Genomic DNA, 20,040 nt, shown 5'->3' with positions numbered 1-20,040 from the left:
CAATGGACCTCGTTGTAACAATGTAGGAGGCTACAGACCGATAGCTCAAAGTGAGAGTGATTTGTGGACCACCAGTCTTCAGCCTGCAGAAGTTTCCCATTGCCTGTCACTTGAATTATCCACTCGAATCCCGCACGGACCTAATCCTGACTTCTGAATTCTCCAACTTCAGTATCTTGATTTCGGTCTGCATCAGGCATCCATCTGTGATATTGGCTGCGTTTGGTTGTTTTGTCTCCTCCAGCAGTGGAGAGCATGTCTGGCAGGCACATCTTCCTCCTTTTGAATTTCACAGCTCTTACATTCTTTTGTCTGTTTTCACCCTCGAACAGCTCCTATTCAATCACTGACTTTATAACAACACACACAAAATGCTGGTAAAACACAGCAGGCTAGGCAGCATCTATAGGGAGAAGCGCTGTTGACGTTTCGGGCCAAGACTGTTCGCCAGGACTAACCGAAAGGAAAGATAGTAAGAGATTTGAAAGTAGTGGGGGGAGGGGGAAATGCGAAATGATTAGAAGACCGGAGGGGGTGGGATGAAGCTAAGAGCTGGAAAGGTGATTAGCGAAAGTGATACAAAGCTGGAGAAGGGAAAGGATCATGGGACGGGAGGCCTCGGGAGAAAGAAAGGGGGAGGGGAGTACCAGAGGGAGATGGAGAACAGGCAAACAACTAAATATGTCAGGGTTGGGGTAAGAAGGAGAGGAGGGGCATTAACGGAAGTTAGAGAAGTCAATGTTCATGCCATCAAGTTGGAGGCTACCCAGCCAGTATATAAGGTGTTGTTCCTCCAACCTGAGTTTGGATTCATTTTGACAATAGAGGAGGCCATGGATAGACATATCAGAATGGGAATGGGATGTGGAATTAAAATGTATGGCCACTGGGAGATCCTGTTTTTTCTGGCGGACCGAGCATAGGTGTTCAGCGAAACGGTCTCCCAGTCTGCGTCGGGTCTCACCAATATATAAAAGGCCACACCGGGAGCAGTATACCACACCAGCCGACTCACAGGTGAAGTGTCGCCTCACCTGGAAGGACTGTCTGGGGCCCTGAATGGTGGTGAGGGAGGAAGTGTAAGGGCAGGTGTAGCACTTGTTCCGTTTACAAGGATAAGTGCCAGGAGGGAGATCGGTGGGAAGGGTTGGTGGGGACGAGTGGATAAGGGAGTCGCGTAGGGAGCGATCCCTGCGAAAAGCAGAAAGGTGGGGGGGGGGAGGGAAAAATGTGTTTGGTAGTGGGATCCCGTTGGAGGTGGCGGAAGTTACGGAGAATTAAAATGGAAGACATCTCCTTCGTCCTGGAAAGAAAAGCCTCATCCTGAGATAGAGATATCTATTGATATCTACTATAAGCCTACAGACTCTCACAGCTACCTGGACTATTCCTCTTCCCACCCTGTCTCTTGCAAAAAGGCTATCCCCTTCTCACAATTCCTCTGTCTCTGCCGCATCTGCTCTCAGGATGAGGCTTTTCTTTCCAGGACGAAGGAGATGTCTTCCTTTTTTAAACAAAGGGGCTTCCCTTCGTCCACCATCAACTCTGCTCTCAAACGCATCTCTCCCATTTCCCGCACATCTACCACCCCACCAGCCTCCAGGTCCAACATATAATTCTCCATAACTTCCGCCACCTCCAACAGGATCCCACTACCAAACACATTTTTCCCTACCCCCCCTTTCTTCTTTTCGCAGGGATCGCTCCCTATGCGACTCCCTTGTCCACTGGTCCCCCCCATCCCTTCCCACCGATCCCCCTCCTGGCACTTATCCTTGTAAACAGAACAAGTGCTACACCTGTCCTTACACTTCCTCCCTCACCACCATTCAGGGCCCCAGACAGTCCTTCCAGGTGAGGCGACACTTCACCCGTGAGTCGGCTGGTGTGATATACTGCGTCCGGTGCTCCCGGTGTGGCCTTTTATATATTGGCGAGACCCAACGCAGACTGGGAGACCGTTTCGCGGAACACCTATGCTCTGGCGGCCAGAAAAAGCGATCTCCCAGTGGCCACACATTTTAATTCCACGTCCCATTCCCATTCTGATATGTCTATCCATGGCCTCTTTTACTGTCAAAATGAATCCAAACTCAGGTTGGAGGAACAATACCTTATATACCGGCTGGGTAGCCTCCAACCTGATGGCATGAACATTGACTTCTCTAACTTCTGTTAATGCCCCTCCTCCCCTTCTTACCCCGTCCCTGACATATTTAGTTGCCCATCACTCTGCCTGTTCTCCATCTCCCTCTGGTGCTCCCCCCCCCCCCCCCCCTCTTCTTTCTCCTAAGGCCTCCCGTCCCATGATCCTTTCCCTTCTCCAGCTCTGTATCACTTTCGCTAATCACCTTTCCGGCTCTTAGCTTCATCCCACCCCCTCCGGTCTTCTCCTATCATTTCGCATTTCCCCCTCCCCCCACTACTTTGAAATCTCTTACTATCTTTCCTTTCGGTTAGTCCTGACGAAGGGTCTCGGCCCGAAACGTCGACAGCGCTTCTCCCTATAGATGCTGCCTGGCCTGCTGTGTTCCACCAGCATTTTGTGTGTGTTGTTGTTTGAATTTCCAGCATCTGCAGATTTCCTCGTGTTTGCTCTTTAAACTGACTTTATAAATTTGTTTGTACCCTATCCCACGGTTACCAGTTTTACCCGATTGGAAATATCCCCAACCCTCCTTGAAGCTTGCCGAGCTTCTTTTGTCTCCTTCCTAATTATTTCACCTTAAACTTTAGTCCTGTTTCTCTTCCCACGGATATGACCTGACCTGACCTGACCTCAGCGTTTTATGTGCATCTCTAAGGGGCAAATCTACACCTGGCATCATACAAATTATTGTCAGGAATGGATATGCAAGGTTCTTGTCTGTTTTGCATGCCAACCTAATTTATTTGCATAATTGCAAAGCAGTAATTACATGTTATGATATTGGAAGAAATAATGGGAGCCTGCCAGAAAGGTATGGTAGTGATCATGTAGACTGGGGAAATCTGAGCAAAGGTAAGCTTTTTTGTAGTGTTTTGAGTATATTTCTTAGAACAGCATGTTCTAGAGTAAACCAGAGAGCAGGGCCTACTGAATCTGGTGTTTTGCATTTTGAAAGGATTAACAAATGAGGCAAGAGGCACTCCTAGTAGCAGCAATCATCATATCATTGAATTTTAAATTCAGTTTGAAGGAGAGAGGAATGAGTCCAAGACTAATATTTTAAACTTGAGGGCATAAAGCAATGCTGGCTAATGTGAACTGACAAATTCAGGTTAACAGAGACATTTAAGTTCCAAGATGGTTTACAAGGCCTTCACCTAGATCCGGCAGGTTGTCATATAAAGAATGGTTGGACAGGCTAGGTGCATATCCACTGAAGTTCATATTCTTGAGGGTCAATTTGTTTGAAATACATATGATTGCGAAAGGGCTTGATAGTGGAAAGAATGTTTCCTCATATGTGGAAATCTAGAAAAGGAAGTCACCTATTTAAGACAGATAATGTGAAATCCTTTCTGTAAGGATTGTAGGTCTTCCGAACTCTTTTTCACAGAGAACGTAGAAGTAGCTACTTAATATTTTCAAGGAAAATATGGGTAGATTCTTGAGACTCACAGGAGTAAATGATTACTGTGTGTAGGCAGTAATGTGCAATCAAATAAGCCATAATATTTAATGATGGACCAAGGTATCTGCTTGTTTTTGAGTAAAGTGTGTTCTTTTACCCCCCCTTTCAGGTCACAGCAGGATCATCACTAATAGATATTCAAGAAAAGGAAAAGATCTGTGGATCCCATAATTATGTGAAGTTTGCAGTCTCCTTGACTGACTCTCGATTAATTAGCCTGGAGCCTATCTTAACCACTCTTAGTATATTCAATTCACTGACAGACCAGTCAATCTCTCTGCCAGTCAAAGTTTTGTACCTTTCTGATAAAAATAATGAAGCACACGGTAAGTTTGTACATCTGGATCATTTTTAGAATAATTAGTTGATACGCTCATCTGACAAAGGGTCATTGTTCAGAAATAGTTATGGATTATCTAGATGGGGTAACATAGCAGTTAGCACGATGTTTTATAGTGCCAGCGATCTCCATTCGGGGTTCAACTACTACTACTGTCGGTTAGGAGTTTGTATGTTCTCCCCAATACCACGTGGGTTTGCTCTGGGCTCCCCAGTTACTCCCCCGCATTCCAAAGACATACACGTAGCAAGTTGAGGGCATGCGGAGTCAGCACCGCAAGCACTAATGGGCTCCATCCAGCACATTCCTAGACTTCGGTTATTAATGCAAAACTACACATTTTATTGTATGTTTTGATGTACATGTAACAAATTGAAAGTTGTTAAAAGTGTTCAAAAGTGACAAAAGAATTAAGCTGTTTACATGAAATATTTTCTTGTTAAAGCTTGTGTGAATTGGAACATGCAACTCTGGCACAATTTTAAGGTGAAAGCAATTTTTTTTTGTCAATGTTGTTCGTTTATGTGTTCTTTTTTTTTCTTAGCTCATTTCACAACAGCTCGATTAGAAGGTATTGGTCTCTTCCACCAGTTCATTAATTCCTATCAAGTTATGTTCTTCACGTTCTTTGCTCTACTCACTGGGACAGCAATCATGATTATCGGTAGGCATCACTGATTTTGAATTAAAATTTAACTTATTATGATTTTACTGCTATTAAATATGTCTTTTCACTTTCAGCCTATCATGCTTTCTTTTCACCACGGCAACAGTTCCATCACCCCGCATTTGTATGGACCCCACACCCACCCTCACCCCCACGACAGACAGGTAAAAAACACTTATCTCCTTGTTACTTCCTGTATGTTTGCTGAGATTTTCCATTTAAAACTGAAATGCCTAACCATTTAATTTGACATCAAGCATATGCTTTGGCCATCTTTTAAGTACAGGTGTCCCCCGCTTTTCAAACGTTCGCTTTACGACAGCTCGCTGTTACGAAAGACCTACATTAGTACCTGTTTTCGCTAACCAAAGAGGATTTTCACTTTTACAAAAAGATGACACCTGCTTTATACGTGTGTATATCCCGAGAAAGACTACAATGACTGTGAAGCCCTGTGCAGGCAGTTGTTTGGGCATGCGTGTACGTGTGTAGGCATGTACGTGCGCATGCGTGTACGTGCGTAGGCGTGTACGTGCCGATGTTTTTTTTTTCTCCAAATGGATTTTGGCTCACTGTCTTCCTGAGTTTGATAAGTGCAACTACACCGTAATACAATATTTCTACTTTATATAGGTTGTATATTTATCATATCATTCCTGCTTTAACTATATGTTAGTGTTATTTTAGGTTTTATGGGTTATTTGGTTTGATTTGGAAGGTTATTTTTTGGGTCTGGGAACACTCAAAAATTTTTCCCATATAAATTAATGGTAATTGCTTCTTCACTTTACGACGTTTCAGTTTACAAACAGTTTCCTAGGAACACTCTACCTTCAGATTGCGAGGGTGAACCTGCATAACCGAGTTGAGGTTATTTTATTTCTCCATATTCAGGAAAAATGCATGATTTTAGTTGTGTGAAAACATTTTTTTTGTATTGATTTGTTATCTTTATTGTATCTTATTGATCAATACTTTCCAGAAAGGTTTGATAATGCTGAACTTTTTTTTTAAAAAAACGTCCGTCAATGCAGTACATTATTTTTCAGAAGCATTTGTTTTGCTGCTAACTGTATTTGTAGAACAACTTAGTAGATTTTGAATACATATTTTGGCATGTACATGCTATGAAGTCAGAACAGTTAGAAAGATTAAAACCCAATTGAATAATATGCATAGAAAGATAGTCCTCAGAGATTTTAGACTAATAAGAATATAATGTTATTGATTTTTTTTTTAGAATTTACACCATCTCCTACTCAGTTCAATGCAAGCCCACTGTCCAACAGATCACGGTCTCCACTGTGGAGTATAAATACAGCCAATCGATCTTAAGTTAAAAGCAGTTGATATGAAGAAAATCTCATCTGATACAGCCCAGGAGCATTTGTTCGCCGTCTTTCTAAATTGTGGTGCCTTTGCTGATTTCTAAAATGATTTCATCTTTACTTTACCTCATGGGTAAGTTGATCATTTGATGGTGTCTGGTTGTACAGACACCTGTTTGTACTGCAGTACCTGCCTGATGGGTGATTCATAGATGAATAGCTTCAATCAGCTCTTGAACAATTGGGACAGCACAGGAATACCACGTATGCCCTGGCCTGATGTTGGTGAAGAAGCACTTGCAGTATGGATGTGATACTGTGATCAGGAGGGAAACTACCTCCCTGTGAAGAAGAATAACGACCATTTATTTTGTATTTATTGAAGTTTGAGTTGGGTAGTTGAGCACAGACCTTGTGCCAAGATCTGCATGGCTCAGATGTTTAACAAGTCAAGATTTTAGCTTAAAGGTACTTTGTGGTAGATAAATGAGTTTGCTGTGATCATAACCAGTTTATGCAATAAAGACTGGTGTTCGAAGTAAGTATTTAGCAATTGATAGTTTTCATTCCTGTTGCTTTGTTAATATTGCAGTGAGTTTTTACTGTTTGAATTTGTTTAAAATGTACTTCATGAACAGTATGAAGAGTGTATATTTGCAAAAAAAAAAATTGTTTTGTATTAAGTTCATTTCAGCAGTCGAGAGCCAGAATTTCTTTTTTTTTTTTGTGAAATTGCAAGAATATTTATTTGGACAAAATTGTTTGCAGTACTAAGCTCATATTTGGACTATTTCAGTCAAGGTCAAGAGTCTTCAAAATCAGTAAATGGAAACTTTTTAACTGCACAATTAATTTGTAAAATATGCAACCTATTTTCTCAGGCAATTAGAATGTGAAAAAGTAATTTTGTTCTGCTACTGTACCACAGTAACAATCCCTATAGTTGGAATATAATAAAATGTGAAGACAGTCTTAAATGCTAAGTGTACTTGAACAGACCAAATGCTTAGCATCAGGCAGTCCTTTTAAATAAGCCTACTTCACCTGTTCTTGTGAATGTGATTTTAACCTTGAAGTTTTATTATGGACGTGCCTTAAAAACCTGCAATTAATGAACGTCAGAGATATGACTAGTTGTGATTTTATTTTACATTATTTTTAATTTAATGCTTTGAGAGTGATGTACTGCTGTTTTTTTAAGTGCTTGGCAAATAATAAATGTCACCCAAATGTTCTTTAGTATCAATGCTTTTGTTTAGTAATTTGTTTAGGTGAGTATAAACCTTCTTATCAATCACATTTAGATTGCTGATTCTTGAGACATTCACCAGTAAGTATTAAATATTCATGGAGACTATCTGAGATTTTGAGAAAACTCTGCCAAAAACATAATGCAGCTGTCAAATGTAGCTTAGTTCACCAGTAAATAAAAATTCTCTTAAATTTGACTACTTGAAGCCCTCCTGAGAATATGAATAAAATTCTGGTTAAGTATAGTGAGGTACTTAATCTGAGTTAGATATACTATTACAGGTACAGAGGAAATTAAAGCTTTTTGTTCCGGCGCCATTCTGTGAGGAGACTCTGTATGTCTTTCCTGTGGATTTTCTATGGGTTGCCCGGTTTCCGCCCACAGTCCAAAGATGTACCAGGTAGCTTAGTTAGTCATTGTAAATTGTCCCAGGGTTAATCGGGTTTGTCAGGGGGCTGCTGGGGTAGTGTGGTTTGGCTGGCCAGCAGGGCCTTCTCCGAGGTGTATCAGTGGGCAATGAATATATTTTAAGTAGTAACCCACCAGTGGATCAATTGGAGAACCCTGACACTGGGAGGGAGCATCTCAGAAATCGGTAGGGATCCAACAACTCCTCTGAAGGAGGAGTAATGCTTTTAGCTTCCCTGCATTACTTAATCATACAATGAGGTTTTATGCTCTCTAGTTCAACCACACAGTTTTGGGGATACCACATTTTAAAGTACACATGCATATTATCAGGGTCCTGAAACTAAATTCATCTCAAGCATGCTGGTGATTTGTACAGTCCTCATAGAGGGATCAGAAGTGGAATGAGTGAACAATGTCAAGCTCCTGGGTGTCAATATCTCTGGGGATCTATCCTGGATCTAACATATCAATGCAACTGTTGAAGAAGGCACGACAACGGCTGTATTTCATTACAAGTTTGGGGTTTGGTCTCTCATAGAAGACACTCCCAAATTTCTACAGCTGCATCATGGAGAGCATTCTAGCTGGCTATGGTGTGAGGGGTGCTCCAGACCAGGATGGAAATAAGCTGCAGAGAGTTGTAAACTCAGTCAGCTCCATCATGGGCACCAGCCTCAAGAGTGGCTAAGACATCTTCAAGGAGCAATGCCTCAAAAAGGTGGCATCTATCGTGAAGGATCCCCATCACCCAAGTCATGCCTTGTTCTCTTTGCTACCCTGGAAGGAGGTACAGAAGCCTGAAGGCACTCACTCAGGAATTCAGGAACAGCTTCTTCCCCTCTGCCATCCGATTCCTAAATGGCTAAATGGACATTGAATCCATGAGCACTACCGCACTACTTTTTTAATTTAATGATTTTATTTACATATATAATGAATATACTTACTGTAATTCACATTTTTCCTATTATTGTACTGCTGCTGCAAAGACAACACATTTCACATCATATGCCGGTGATATTAAACCCGATTCTGACTCTGAGGCAGCTGGGTTTTGAATGGTATTGGTTGTTCAGGTCCTGGGAATGAAACCAGGGCAGAGAGTTTGAGGATAGTGTTAATTTCCACAGCCCATGCTCTACTGATCAGCAGGGGTCATTCCAATAGATTCTAATTGCCTGTCATCACCTGTTGTGAGATCTTGACTCTCTTGATGCAAGTAATTTGGACATGTCAGGAAAGATTCACATTGTGTAGAGTTCTGAAAGAGGTGGGTGAAGAGATCATGGAGGCATTAGTAGCGATCTTTCAAGAATCACTAGATTCTGGAATGGTTCCAGAAGAATGGAAAATTGCAAATCACTCCACTCTTCAAGAAGGGAGAGAGTCAGAAAAAAGAAAACCATAGGCCTGTTAGTCTGACCTCAGTGGTTGGGAAGATGTTGGAGTTGATTATTGAGGTCTTGGGGTACTTGGAAGCGCAGGCTGTAGCCAGCATGGTTTCCTCAAGGGAAAATCCTGCTTGACAAATATGTTGGAATTCCTTGAAGAAGTAACAAGCAGGATAGACAAAGGAGATTCGGCTGATGTTTCGTACTTGGATTTTCAGAAGGCCTTTGACTAAGTGCCACACATGAGGTTGCTTAACAATCTATGAGCCCATTATATGACAGGAAAGATTCTAGCATAGATGAAGTACTGACTGATTGATGGCAGGCAAAGAGTGGGAATAAAGGGAGCCTTTTCTGACAGAATGGCGATGACTAGTAGTGTTCCACAGGGGTCTGTGTTGGGACCAATTCTTTTTACGTTCTGAGTCAATGATTTAGATGAAATTGATAGCTTTGTTGCAAAAACGATATGAAGATAGGTGGAGGAGTGGGTAGTTTTGAGGAAGTAGGCTACAGAAGGACTTGGACAGGTTACAAGAATGGGCAAAGAAATGGCAGATGAAATACAATGTCAGGATGAATATGGTCATGTACTTCGGTAGAAGAAATAAAAGGGTTGACTGTTTTCTAAATGGAGAGAAAATACAAAAAATTGAGGTGCTAAGGAACTTGGGAGTTCTTATGTAGGTCCCCTAAAGGTTAATTTGCAGGTTGAGTCTGTGGTGAGGAAGGCAAATGCAATGTAAACATTTATTTCAAGAGGACTAGAATATAAAAGCAAAGTTGTAATTTTGTAATTTTATAAATCACTCATTAGGCCTCACTTGGAGTATTGTGAGTAGGTTTAGAAAGGATGTGTTCATACTGAAGAGGGTTCAAAGGAGGTTCATGAAAATGATTTCAGGATTGAATGGCTTGTTATAGGAAGAGCATCTGATGACTCTGGGCCTGTTGTATTCACCAGAATTCAGAAGAATGAGGGGTGACCTCATGGAAACCTATTAAATGGTGAAAGACCTTGATGGATGGATGTGGAGAGGATGTTTCCTAGGGTGGGAGAGTCTGACCAGAGGACACCACCTCAGAGTAGAGGGGCTTCCTTTAAAAACAGAAATGAGGAGGAATTTCTTCAGCTTGAGGGCAGTGAATCTGTGGCATTCTTTGCCACAGGCAGCGGTGGAAACCAAGTCTTTATCATGTTATAAGTGATTGAGTCTTTACAAGGCAGAGGTTGATAGGTTCTTGATTGGTTAGGACATGAAGGGACACAGAGAAGGCAGGAGATTGGGGCTGAGAGGAATATTGGATCAACCATGATGAAATGGCAAAGCAGACTTGGGCCGAATGGCCTAATTCTGCTCCTATATCTTACAGTCTTAAGTGTATACGCTCTATTTTGGTGGGTTTGACTTTCTCCGAGCTGCACCACTCTGCCCTGTGCACCTGGAAATACAAATATCATCATGCTTGTGATCCTGAGGCTCCTAATACCATTTATTCAAAACATAGCAGAACATTTGCAGCATCTACGCTGATGTTGGCATCAAGAGCAACCAAGCATGCCTCACACATTTTCACCTCCAATCTGGGGATCAGGCTGCCAAGTTTATGAACTTAGCTAACCATATAAAAATAAATTAGAGCTCAAGAATTTAAAGTCATCTTGTGTTACAAGTTCTGTGAACCATCTTTTCAAGTGGCTGTGAGATTGTTCAGGGATTTTCCTATCAGATCTTCAGCCCATTCCAGTGCTCTGCCTTTCATTAACTGATTTAGGAAGCTTGAGGAAATGCATGCATTTAGTTGCTGTACAAAATGTAGCAAATGTCACTCTTAATGAACTACTAATGGACAGCCTCTAGCAGCAGATTTCTGTTCAGGGAATGGCTTCCATGCTCTGTGTTCTTGTTAAAAGTGGAAGTCAGCAAATTTCTTGCACAGTCATGTTTGGTGCCAGTAACTTCCAATTCACTCCCAAATCCACATGGATTTAAAACTTTGTTCAGAGGTCTTTTAACAAGGAGGAAAATAACTTCAGCATTGACACCAAAGAATATGAATATATAATTAACTTCCCATTAAGAAGGTTCATACTAACAGTCTAATTCATACGAGAGATCCGCTATTGTTTCTGCCCCTCAATAACTCAAAAATACCCCAATTTTCCTTGATTTCCCTGTCTCCTGAATGCTGGCCATGTCTAATGTATCTCTAAGTTCAAGGCATTTCAGCTGTTTGAAGTTCTTTCTTTAAGCTCCTTCTCCTTTTCCATCTCTGAATCTCAGCACATTATCCAAATTCTTCATTATCCCTCACTGCTTTTCCTACTGGTAATTCTATTGTACCTGGGGATGTTTAAAGGTATTGTATATAAATGCTGGAAAACATGAACAAATTCTTTTCTCATCTCAAGAAAGCCACCAATAATGAAACTCACTGATACCTTCAATGTGCCAGCACAGTCTGGTTAATTAAGGAAAGGGGTGTTTGTAGATCAAAACTTCAGAACTCAAGCAGTCCAATCTCTACCACCCACATCAGGCAACGTAGGGTACTGGAACAGTACCACCAATGCAGTCTCTGCAAAGTCCCCCAAATTCATTGGAAGGCTGAACAAGCCAACAGCAGTGTCCACTCCCTAGACAATATCCCCTGCCTTAAGGTTCCAGTTATAGTCGGTCAACCCTACTAGGCCAAGGACCATCATTTAGGTACCTGAAGTCAGACTCCTGAAACAGAAGGCCTTCTCTGAGCTTTGTTGTGGGAATGAGATAACCAGGCAGACATAGGGAAGGATGCAATGATGTACTCAGAGCTTCAGACAGAAAGCATAAAACATTGAATGCTAAATGTAGAGTCTATTCCTGTGCTGTACTGTTCTTAGGCCCATAGCCATGGTGCATTATGAACTAATCCATCTGCCTGCCCATGACCTACAATATATCCTTCCATTTTCAGCCTGTTCGTGTGTCTGTCTAAATATTTCTTAAGTGTCTGCAAACACCACTTCCACTGGCAGCGCATCTCAGACACCTACAACTCGCAGTGTAAAAAAGATTAAAAACTTGCTACAAGTCTCATTGAAACGTTCCCCATCTCATCTTAAAGGCAAGCACTCTGATAGTTGAAATTTTCACCACAGGGATAAAAGCTCTGACTGTTTACCCTTCCTTTACCACTTATAATGTTACATACTGTTCTGAGTGTGTCAGATCACCACTCAGTCTCGAGCACTCCAGAGGAAACGGTGTAAGTTTGACCAACTCCTCCTTGTAGCTAATGGTCTCCAATCCAGGCACTATACTGGTAAATGTCTTTTTTTAAACAATTACACAAAACAAAATAGATGGAATACAAACATCAAGTATTTGCGAGACAGTGAACAAATTCAAATTAACATATGATTATTACTGTCTATATTCAGTCAACTGATAAATCTCTTCTGCACTCTCTCCAAAGTCTCAACATCCTTCCTGTAACTTGTTGATCAGCACTGTACATGACACTCTAAGTAAGCTTAACCAATTGCAACAGAACTTCCTGACTTTGATGTTCAACAATTTGATGTTTGAAATTATGTATTTTTTTATATGACACTCTCTACTTGATTTTCCCCTTTCAGGATGCTATGGACTTGCACTCTTAAGGTCTCTCTGTACATCAGTGCTGTTAGGTATCATGACTTTGACTGTATATTTCCTCTTTCATTTGTGATCTCCCAAAATGCAGCACATCACATTTGTCCAAATTCATCTTCGAGGCGCCACGGTAGCGTAGCGGTTAGCGCCATGTTATTACAGCTTGGGCGTCAGAGTTTGGAGTTCAACTCCAATGTTACCTGTAAAGAATCTGTACTTCCTCCCCATGGAATGCATGGGTTTTTTTCCCAGAGGTTCCGCTTTCCTACCACAGTCAAAAGGCGTACCGGTTAGTAGGTTAATTGGTTGTTGTAAATCGTCCCGTTTCAGGCTTGGTTGTTGCTAGACAGCACGGCTCAAAGGGCCAGAAGGGTCTATTCCGTACTGTATCCCAGTATATAAAAGGGGGTGCCTCAAGAATGTAACATCCATCATTAAGGACCCTCACCATCTGGGATGTACCCTCTTTACTACCATCAGGGAGGAGGTACAGGAACCTGAAGATGCACACTGAACGCGTTAGCAACAGCTTCTCCTCCTCCACCGTCAGATTTCTGAAAGGCCCATGAACGCTACCTCACTAGTCCTCTTTTTGCACTATTAATTTATTATTGTAACCTACAGTAATGAATGCACTGTACTGATGCCACAAAACAACAAATTTCATGACCTGCTATGTCAGTAATAATATAACTGATTTGAATTCTAAACCACCTCTGCCATTTCTCTGCCTGCATTTCAAACTGCTGTACATCCTTCTGAATCTTTTGACAACCTTCCTCTCTGCCCACAGGTTCACCAATTTTATGTCGCCTGCAAGCCTACTGATCAGCCCCCTACATTTTGTCCAAATTATTTATATAACAGCGGTCCCAGCATTGAATACCGTTGGTCATAGATCTCCAGTCAGAACAGCATCCCATACCACCCCTAGTGTTCTGAAATATTTTAATCCCGAAACCCCGAGCTGCCTACCGTATTGAGGAAAACTGCACTATCCTCATTGATAATTGGGTATTCCTGGCCAATACATTTCAAAGTTCCCAAATATTGGAGGAGTGATAGGAGCAGTGTTGAAAACCTCAAGTGTGTGCATTGGGAGCACCAGAAGCCCCAAGAAAGTGGTAGAAGGAATATACCCCCTCTCAAACTACCGATCCATCTGCATCTCCTACCTCATCTCTAAATCGGTCTGCAGTTCCCAAAGCGTCTCATCAGTCACCTCTGAACCCAGAATAGCCGAGCAAAAGCAAGTCACCTTCAATCCCTAGGGACTGCCAAAAAAGACAAAGAGCAGGAGATTGGCACTGTTTCAACATTTTATCTTTTCCCTGGATTTGGCCATGGCAGATCCTGCTCGGGATATTTGCATTATTAGTAGCACCCTTTAAAATCAGATAAACTTGCATTTATATAGCTTTATACATCCCAAATTGTTCACAGCTAACTTACTGTTTATTGATATATGGTTACTATTATAATATAGAAAATAACAGTTATCAATTTGTGCTCTGCTAGCTCCCACAAATAGTAATATGTCAAAGACAAGATAATCAGTGTAAGAAGTGTCAACTGAGGAATGAATGCTGGCTCAGGCACAAGCCATAACATATCTTGTCAATATGAAGTAGCATGATTTGATGTTTTTCAGTCACTTGAGAATAGGCAGGTGTTTCATCACCTAAAAGACTGATAATGTAGGTTTCTCTTTAGTGCAGTGGGGTGTTGACCTAGGTTTTTGTACTCAGTTCGTGGCTGTGGACTTCCAGGCTGAAGAAATGCTGTTAGTCACTGAGCCATAGCTGGTTTGCCTCATTATTTGCCGCCCTTGGCTTTAAATGATGCACTTGAACAAACTGTTCCTGCTGCAATTTGTGAACGTGATGTAAGATATCATCTCATCATGTAATCTAAATATTATATCTGTTTGTTTATGTTCTACTGGTTTAGCAATATCGTTCACAGTGGCCTGACAAATTGATCCCCAATCTTACAATTACTTGTCTTTTCACACTTTGTAGTTTATGAATTGTTCACTATGCATTATATGATGCAAAACAATGTTCAGTTCCTTGTAGATGATGTTATCTGTCACTCCTGATTAACAGATCTTTTGTTAGTTGCAACCAATTCTTCTGACTCAGCTGTAGCTGAGCTTAATATTTAATTATTTTGCTGCTTAGTGCAATTATAAGACAATTATAATTGGCCAGATTTAACTTCATAGTCCTGATGAAGGTTCTGAGCCTGAAACGTTGTTTCTTTATTCCTTTCCATAGATGATGCCTGATCTGCTGGGTTTCTCCAGCACTTTGTATGTCTTATTCTGGATTTCCAGCATCTGCAGAATATCTTGTGTTTATAACTTTATCTAATAGTGATATGACTTTACTTTATTTCTGGTCTTAATGAGCTTGAAAAGACAGCTCTTCACGGACAGTACCTCACACATAACCCTATGACCCCAAACAAGAGGAGCCGCAGATATCCACTCCCCTAAAGTTTACCATAATGCTTGGCTCCTCTACTATGAAATGCTTGGGCAGCTTTGATAAGATTGACATGAAAATCCCGAAGCCTGTTAACTCAAAATGAAGGTGTTCTTGATCTGGAAGATCCATCATGCATCAGAGGGAAAGAAGCAACTTTGTGGGTGGCCTGCAACCTGAGCTAGGGAGCAGATGGTGGGTGGAAAGAACGCAGGTGGTCCAACATCTCTCTGATAACTATAACATGCAGATTCCTCAGTGCTGCAGGACTACCCACCACTGATATCAAAACACCCATGGGACCATTCCACTCAGCGCCAAGAATGGTGGTGAACTTATCCACGGAGAGGCAGTCAGTGGCCACAGGAGGAAGCACTTCAAAAACTGTCTCAAACAAGTTTCTGTACTTGTTTTTCATTTGGCATATGAATCTTCCAATTTATTGTTGGTCAAGGTTGTTGATGTTGCCCTTCCTGCCATTCCACGGCAAACTGTCCAGTCTGGATTCATCATCAACCCTGATTAAGAAGTTGAAAACTTCACATTCCAACTGACAACGGAGATCATGGAGGCAGTTTCCCTGCTGATGTCCTAACTCCTAGGCATGAGGTGGTCCAGGCACAAGTTCACAACTTTATCTCAAGTCTGGAAAGAAGGACGTACAAGGGAGTTAAGGCTCTAAAATCAAGATGAATCTCACAGTGGTTCTACAGTAGGGCCTACTTGAAATCTAGCACAGGAAAATTCATCACCAAGGACCTTTCCAACCACGTCCTCACAGTGACCATGTAAATTGCAGTGCAAACCCATCCATCCTGAGGCACAGTGCATGGAGCTTTCACCAGAAATCAGCCATGACACATGGCCTTTTCACACCTCAGAAACCGTATGCCTTCTCCAAAATTGTCCGTCCATAGAAATTCTTCTCCATTCTACATTTGCCACATGATCCCCTGCAGACAGTGGTCAAGTCAACAAGAAACCCAATCCTATGCAGACCAATGTCGAGCACGCACTTGCACTTCTCTCCGTGCTTCCAACTGCAATGCTACTCCTGACCTCCAACAAGCTTCCTGTTGGAGTAGAACTAATCTATAAGATAAATCAGAAGCTGTTATGTACCTACTGTCAAAAAGGACCCATATGGAATACCCAGTCCACTTCCCATACCTTGAGAGACACAGCAAATCAGAGGTTACTGTACCATCACCATAAGTTCAAAAGAAAACCCTTTACTCATCTCCGAAAAAAGGTATTTCAAGACCAAAACCTCAAAGCCAATTCATAATCTATTGGACCACAGTAATCCCTACATTATTATATACTTCTTGAGACATGGAATATGATATTGCCTATTTACCAAACACTGACCATAATTACATTCAGCTGACTCCAAAGGGTAGGCCATGCACAACTCCAAACTCCTGAAATATATACTCTATTCTGAGCTTTTTAAACATAAGAAATTACCTGGTGGACGGTAAAAAATGATTCAAGGATGTTTACAAAGCCTTGAAAGTATATTATGACACAAGTGAATTCCTGACACATGGCTGCTCTTAATGGAGAAGGGAAGTGTGAGAAGACATTGAGAACCTTGTCCATTCAGCTGGAGTACGCAGGAGCCCTGTAGAAGAGAAGGGAGCGCACCTGTCTTACTTTTGATCCCATCTGGAGTTCCCACACTGACTTTACCAGTCACCTCCGTACCCACAGAGCCGGTGTAAATGCAAATCAAGTTTGATTCTAGAAGATCGTCAAGTAATAAGAATAATCTCACAGAATCATCTCATTACAGAAACTCCTTAATATTTTGCACATTTCATTTTTAACTTTCAAACCCTGAAATTAATGTCATTTGTCCCATGGGCTTACTTTGGGTTCTCTCGCACTTTCATCCTGCTGAGGTCAAAATTGGAAAATCTAATTCTGTTAGCACTACAAATGACATGTATTTTAAAATAGACTTAACCACCGAATACTTAAGCCAGGCATTGTCAATATTAACTGTTCCTCTTCATTCGTAATTTAATCCTTTCATGCTTTCATCCTTGTCTTTTGTAATATAAGAAGATATTATTGCTGTTTCTGCTATGTGCAATGATGCTAATTATCAGTTTTCTATTTGTCCTTCCAACTCTTCCGATATGTTTCTAAAGTTTCCTGCATTTCCCCCATCGATTCTCTTGTCTTTCATCCTTTTCTATTTCACTTCATTTGTGCCAGTAATCCATTTAGGCTTAAGCTTTTTATGGCTGTGTTTAGTAATCTTCATAATTACTTATCTTACATGTTCAACAATGCACATTTGAAGGTGTTCTTTTTAATCCGTTACTAAAGAATCAAATAATTTTCCCCAGTTAATCTGTTTCAGCTTTCGTCTTGCATCCTTGAAGATGACTTTTCAAAAATTTAATTCTGGAATTAATTCCCTGTATAGAATTTCAGATCATGTCAAAATAAATGATATTGTGGTTATGACTTACTGAGGGTGTCAGGCCAGCTCATAAAGGGTAGCTATAATTGATCATTACCATTCTAAGTTAAAGCTCTCTAAGCTTTTGTCTTATTTTAAATTATATTCCAGTCAATTTACTACGCTATTTGAAGTTCACACATTTACTAATGAGCACATCTAAGCATTATCTTGGTTAAGTAGCAGTATTTTCACCTCTGAATGAGGAGATTGAACTCTTAGCTCAGTCCAAGAAAACAAGCATTTAAATCTAGACGGACACAAAGCAGCTGAAATGTTGAACTGAGATTTGATTTGCTTGTTCAGATTATTAAAGATTTTATTATTTGTCAGGATAGTATCCATCAACTTGCAACTTAAAAATTTAGGAAAATTTATCTGATTACTTAGTTATTGTTTTAATGTCATAAAAGGTGCTGAGAAACTAGAATACAGAGCACTGCTGCACAGTACATGCCTACAGCTCAGGATATTGGCGACCCTACACAACTACTCCATGATCAATCTAAGCCTTCCCTCCTACACAGCACATAACCCTCAACTTTTCTTATATCCATGTCAAAATCAAAGTAAGATTTATTATCAAAGAATCTATGGGAAAAATGCAGGAAAATAAAGAAATACAATAAAATTTATGAAAAATGTATATAAAGGAAGACTGACAAACAATTAATGTGCAATCAGTCAATTAAAAAACTGCAAATAAAAATAATAATACTGAGAACATAAGTCATAGAGTATTTGAAAGTGAGTGTTTAGGTTGTAGAAGCAGTTCAGCGTAGTGATGATTGAAGTTATCTGTAACATTCAGAACCCTGATGGGTTGTAAATAATAACTTGCTGAACTGGGTGGTGTAGGACCTAAGTTATTTGAACCTCCTGCCTGAAGGTTGTTACAAGAAGAAAGCATGTCACTTAAGAGTCCCTATTGTATCAACCTCAACTCAGTAGTGCATTTCAGGGATCTACCGCTGTAAAAAACCTACCTCTGACATCTCCCCTTAACTTTCCTCCACGCACTTTAAATGGATGTCCTTTGGTATTGGCCATTGCCAACCTGGGAGAAAGGTGCTGGCTCTCTACTCTATCTATGCCTTTCATAATCTTATACATCTCTATCAAGCCACCTGTTATCCTCTTTGCCACAAAGAGAAAAGTCCCAGTTCATTCAAACTTTCATCATAAGACATGCTCTCTAATCCAGGCAGCACCCTTGTAAATCTCATCTGCATCCTCTCTAAAGCTTCCACCTTCTTCCTATAATGAGAGAACCAGAACTGAACACAATACTCCAAGTGTGATCTAAGCAGAGTTTTATTGAGCTGCAACAATACCTCCGACTTTTGAACTCACTCCCCCGATTACTGAAGGCCAGCACACCATAGGCGAAGTTTAAAGTTTCCATGGATGTCTTTGTGGATTCTTAGCGGTGTGCAGGTGGTATGATAAAAACAAAGGAAAGTAAAGGGATAACACTACAATATGACGAAAGAGGTGGGGAGGGGTGGCAGGAGTAAATGAAGACATCTGAGAAAGAAGCCACTGAAAGCCACGTTTGTCTTCTTTCTACAACAGTCAACAACCAATATAATTTTCTTTCCTTGAGGGAGGCAGAAAAAGAGAAAAATGGAAGAAAAACAAGATGTTGAGTGTGGCTTCTTGTAGAAGACAAGGGAGATAGTAAGAGATTAGACATATTTAACTATCCTGTTTTGTACACAAAATGATAATGATCTGTCGCTTCCTTAATGTAATTACCTCAACTTTTACAAATATGATCTTGATCAAATGTACAAGTCATTGATCTGCACCTTACGGATTTAGGGCATGAATGAAGATATTTATGCATTTATTTTTACAATGAATATTTTGGATATAATGAAGGGATGTGATGGGAGTGGGTTGGTGTCATTAATAAAAGTGTATGTGAGAAAATAGGATTGAAACAATTGCCTAAGAGCCATTGTAGATTTGAATGGCCAATATTGGTTGTATATTCTAATGTGCCAGTTGGTGTTATTCCTATAACATTTGATTGCAATTTTACACCTTATACATATGTACAGTGCTTCTTACAAAGCTTTTCATTCACATTCCACTTTCCAGTGTTTTAATAATATTCAGATTGTCATTTGAAAGGGGCCCAAAAGGAGATAGGGAGCCTCACTAAATCAAAATATTCTGCAAATTTTATTTCCAACTCTAAAGGGCAGATTAAGGCATGAGCCTAATTAGATGTTTATTTTACTTTGTGGTTTTAATTTTATTAATTTAGAGTTACAGTGCAAAATCAGGCCCTTCCAGTCCAGTGAGCTGCCCCACCCAGCAACCCACCTATTTAACACTAGCCTAATCATAAGACAATTTACAGTGACCAATTAACCTACTAACCTGGTATGTTTTTGGACTGTGGAAGGAAACTGGAGCACCA

General features: G+C 40.7%; 1 protein-coding gene across 1 annotated transcript in view; it reads left to right on the top strand.

The window, feature by feature from the left end:
• nup210 (nucleoporin 210) overlaps window positions 1-7,198 on the top strand; it is a 116,886-nt gene extending 109,688 nt beyond the window's left edge. The window contains exons 37-40 of the mRNA XM_073072159.1: window positions 3,727-3,943; window positions 4,502-4,621; window positions 4,699-4,788; window positions 5,865-7,198. Coding sequence (XP_072928260.1) covers window positions 3,727-3,943; window positions 4,502-4,621; window positions 4,699-4,788; window positions 5,865-5,959 — 522 coding nt within the window. The 3' untranslated portion in view covers window positions 5,960-7,198. The remainder of the gene's footprint in view (window positions 1-3,726; window positions 3,944-4,501; window positions 4,622-4,698; window positions 4,789-5,864) is intronic.
• Window positions 7,199-20,040: the final 12,842 nt, after the last annotated feature.

The sequence above is a fragment of the Hemitrygon akajei genome, chromosome 19 (assembly GCF_048418815.1).
Source record: "Hemitrygon akajei chromosome 19, sHemAka1.3, whole genome shotgun sequence".
NCBI lineage: Eukaryota > Metazoa > Chordata > Chondrichthyes > Myliobatiformes > Dasyatidae > Hemitrygon > Hemitrygon akajei.
This window is presented reverse-complemented; position numbering and strand designations above follow the sequence as displayed.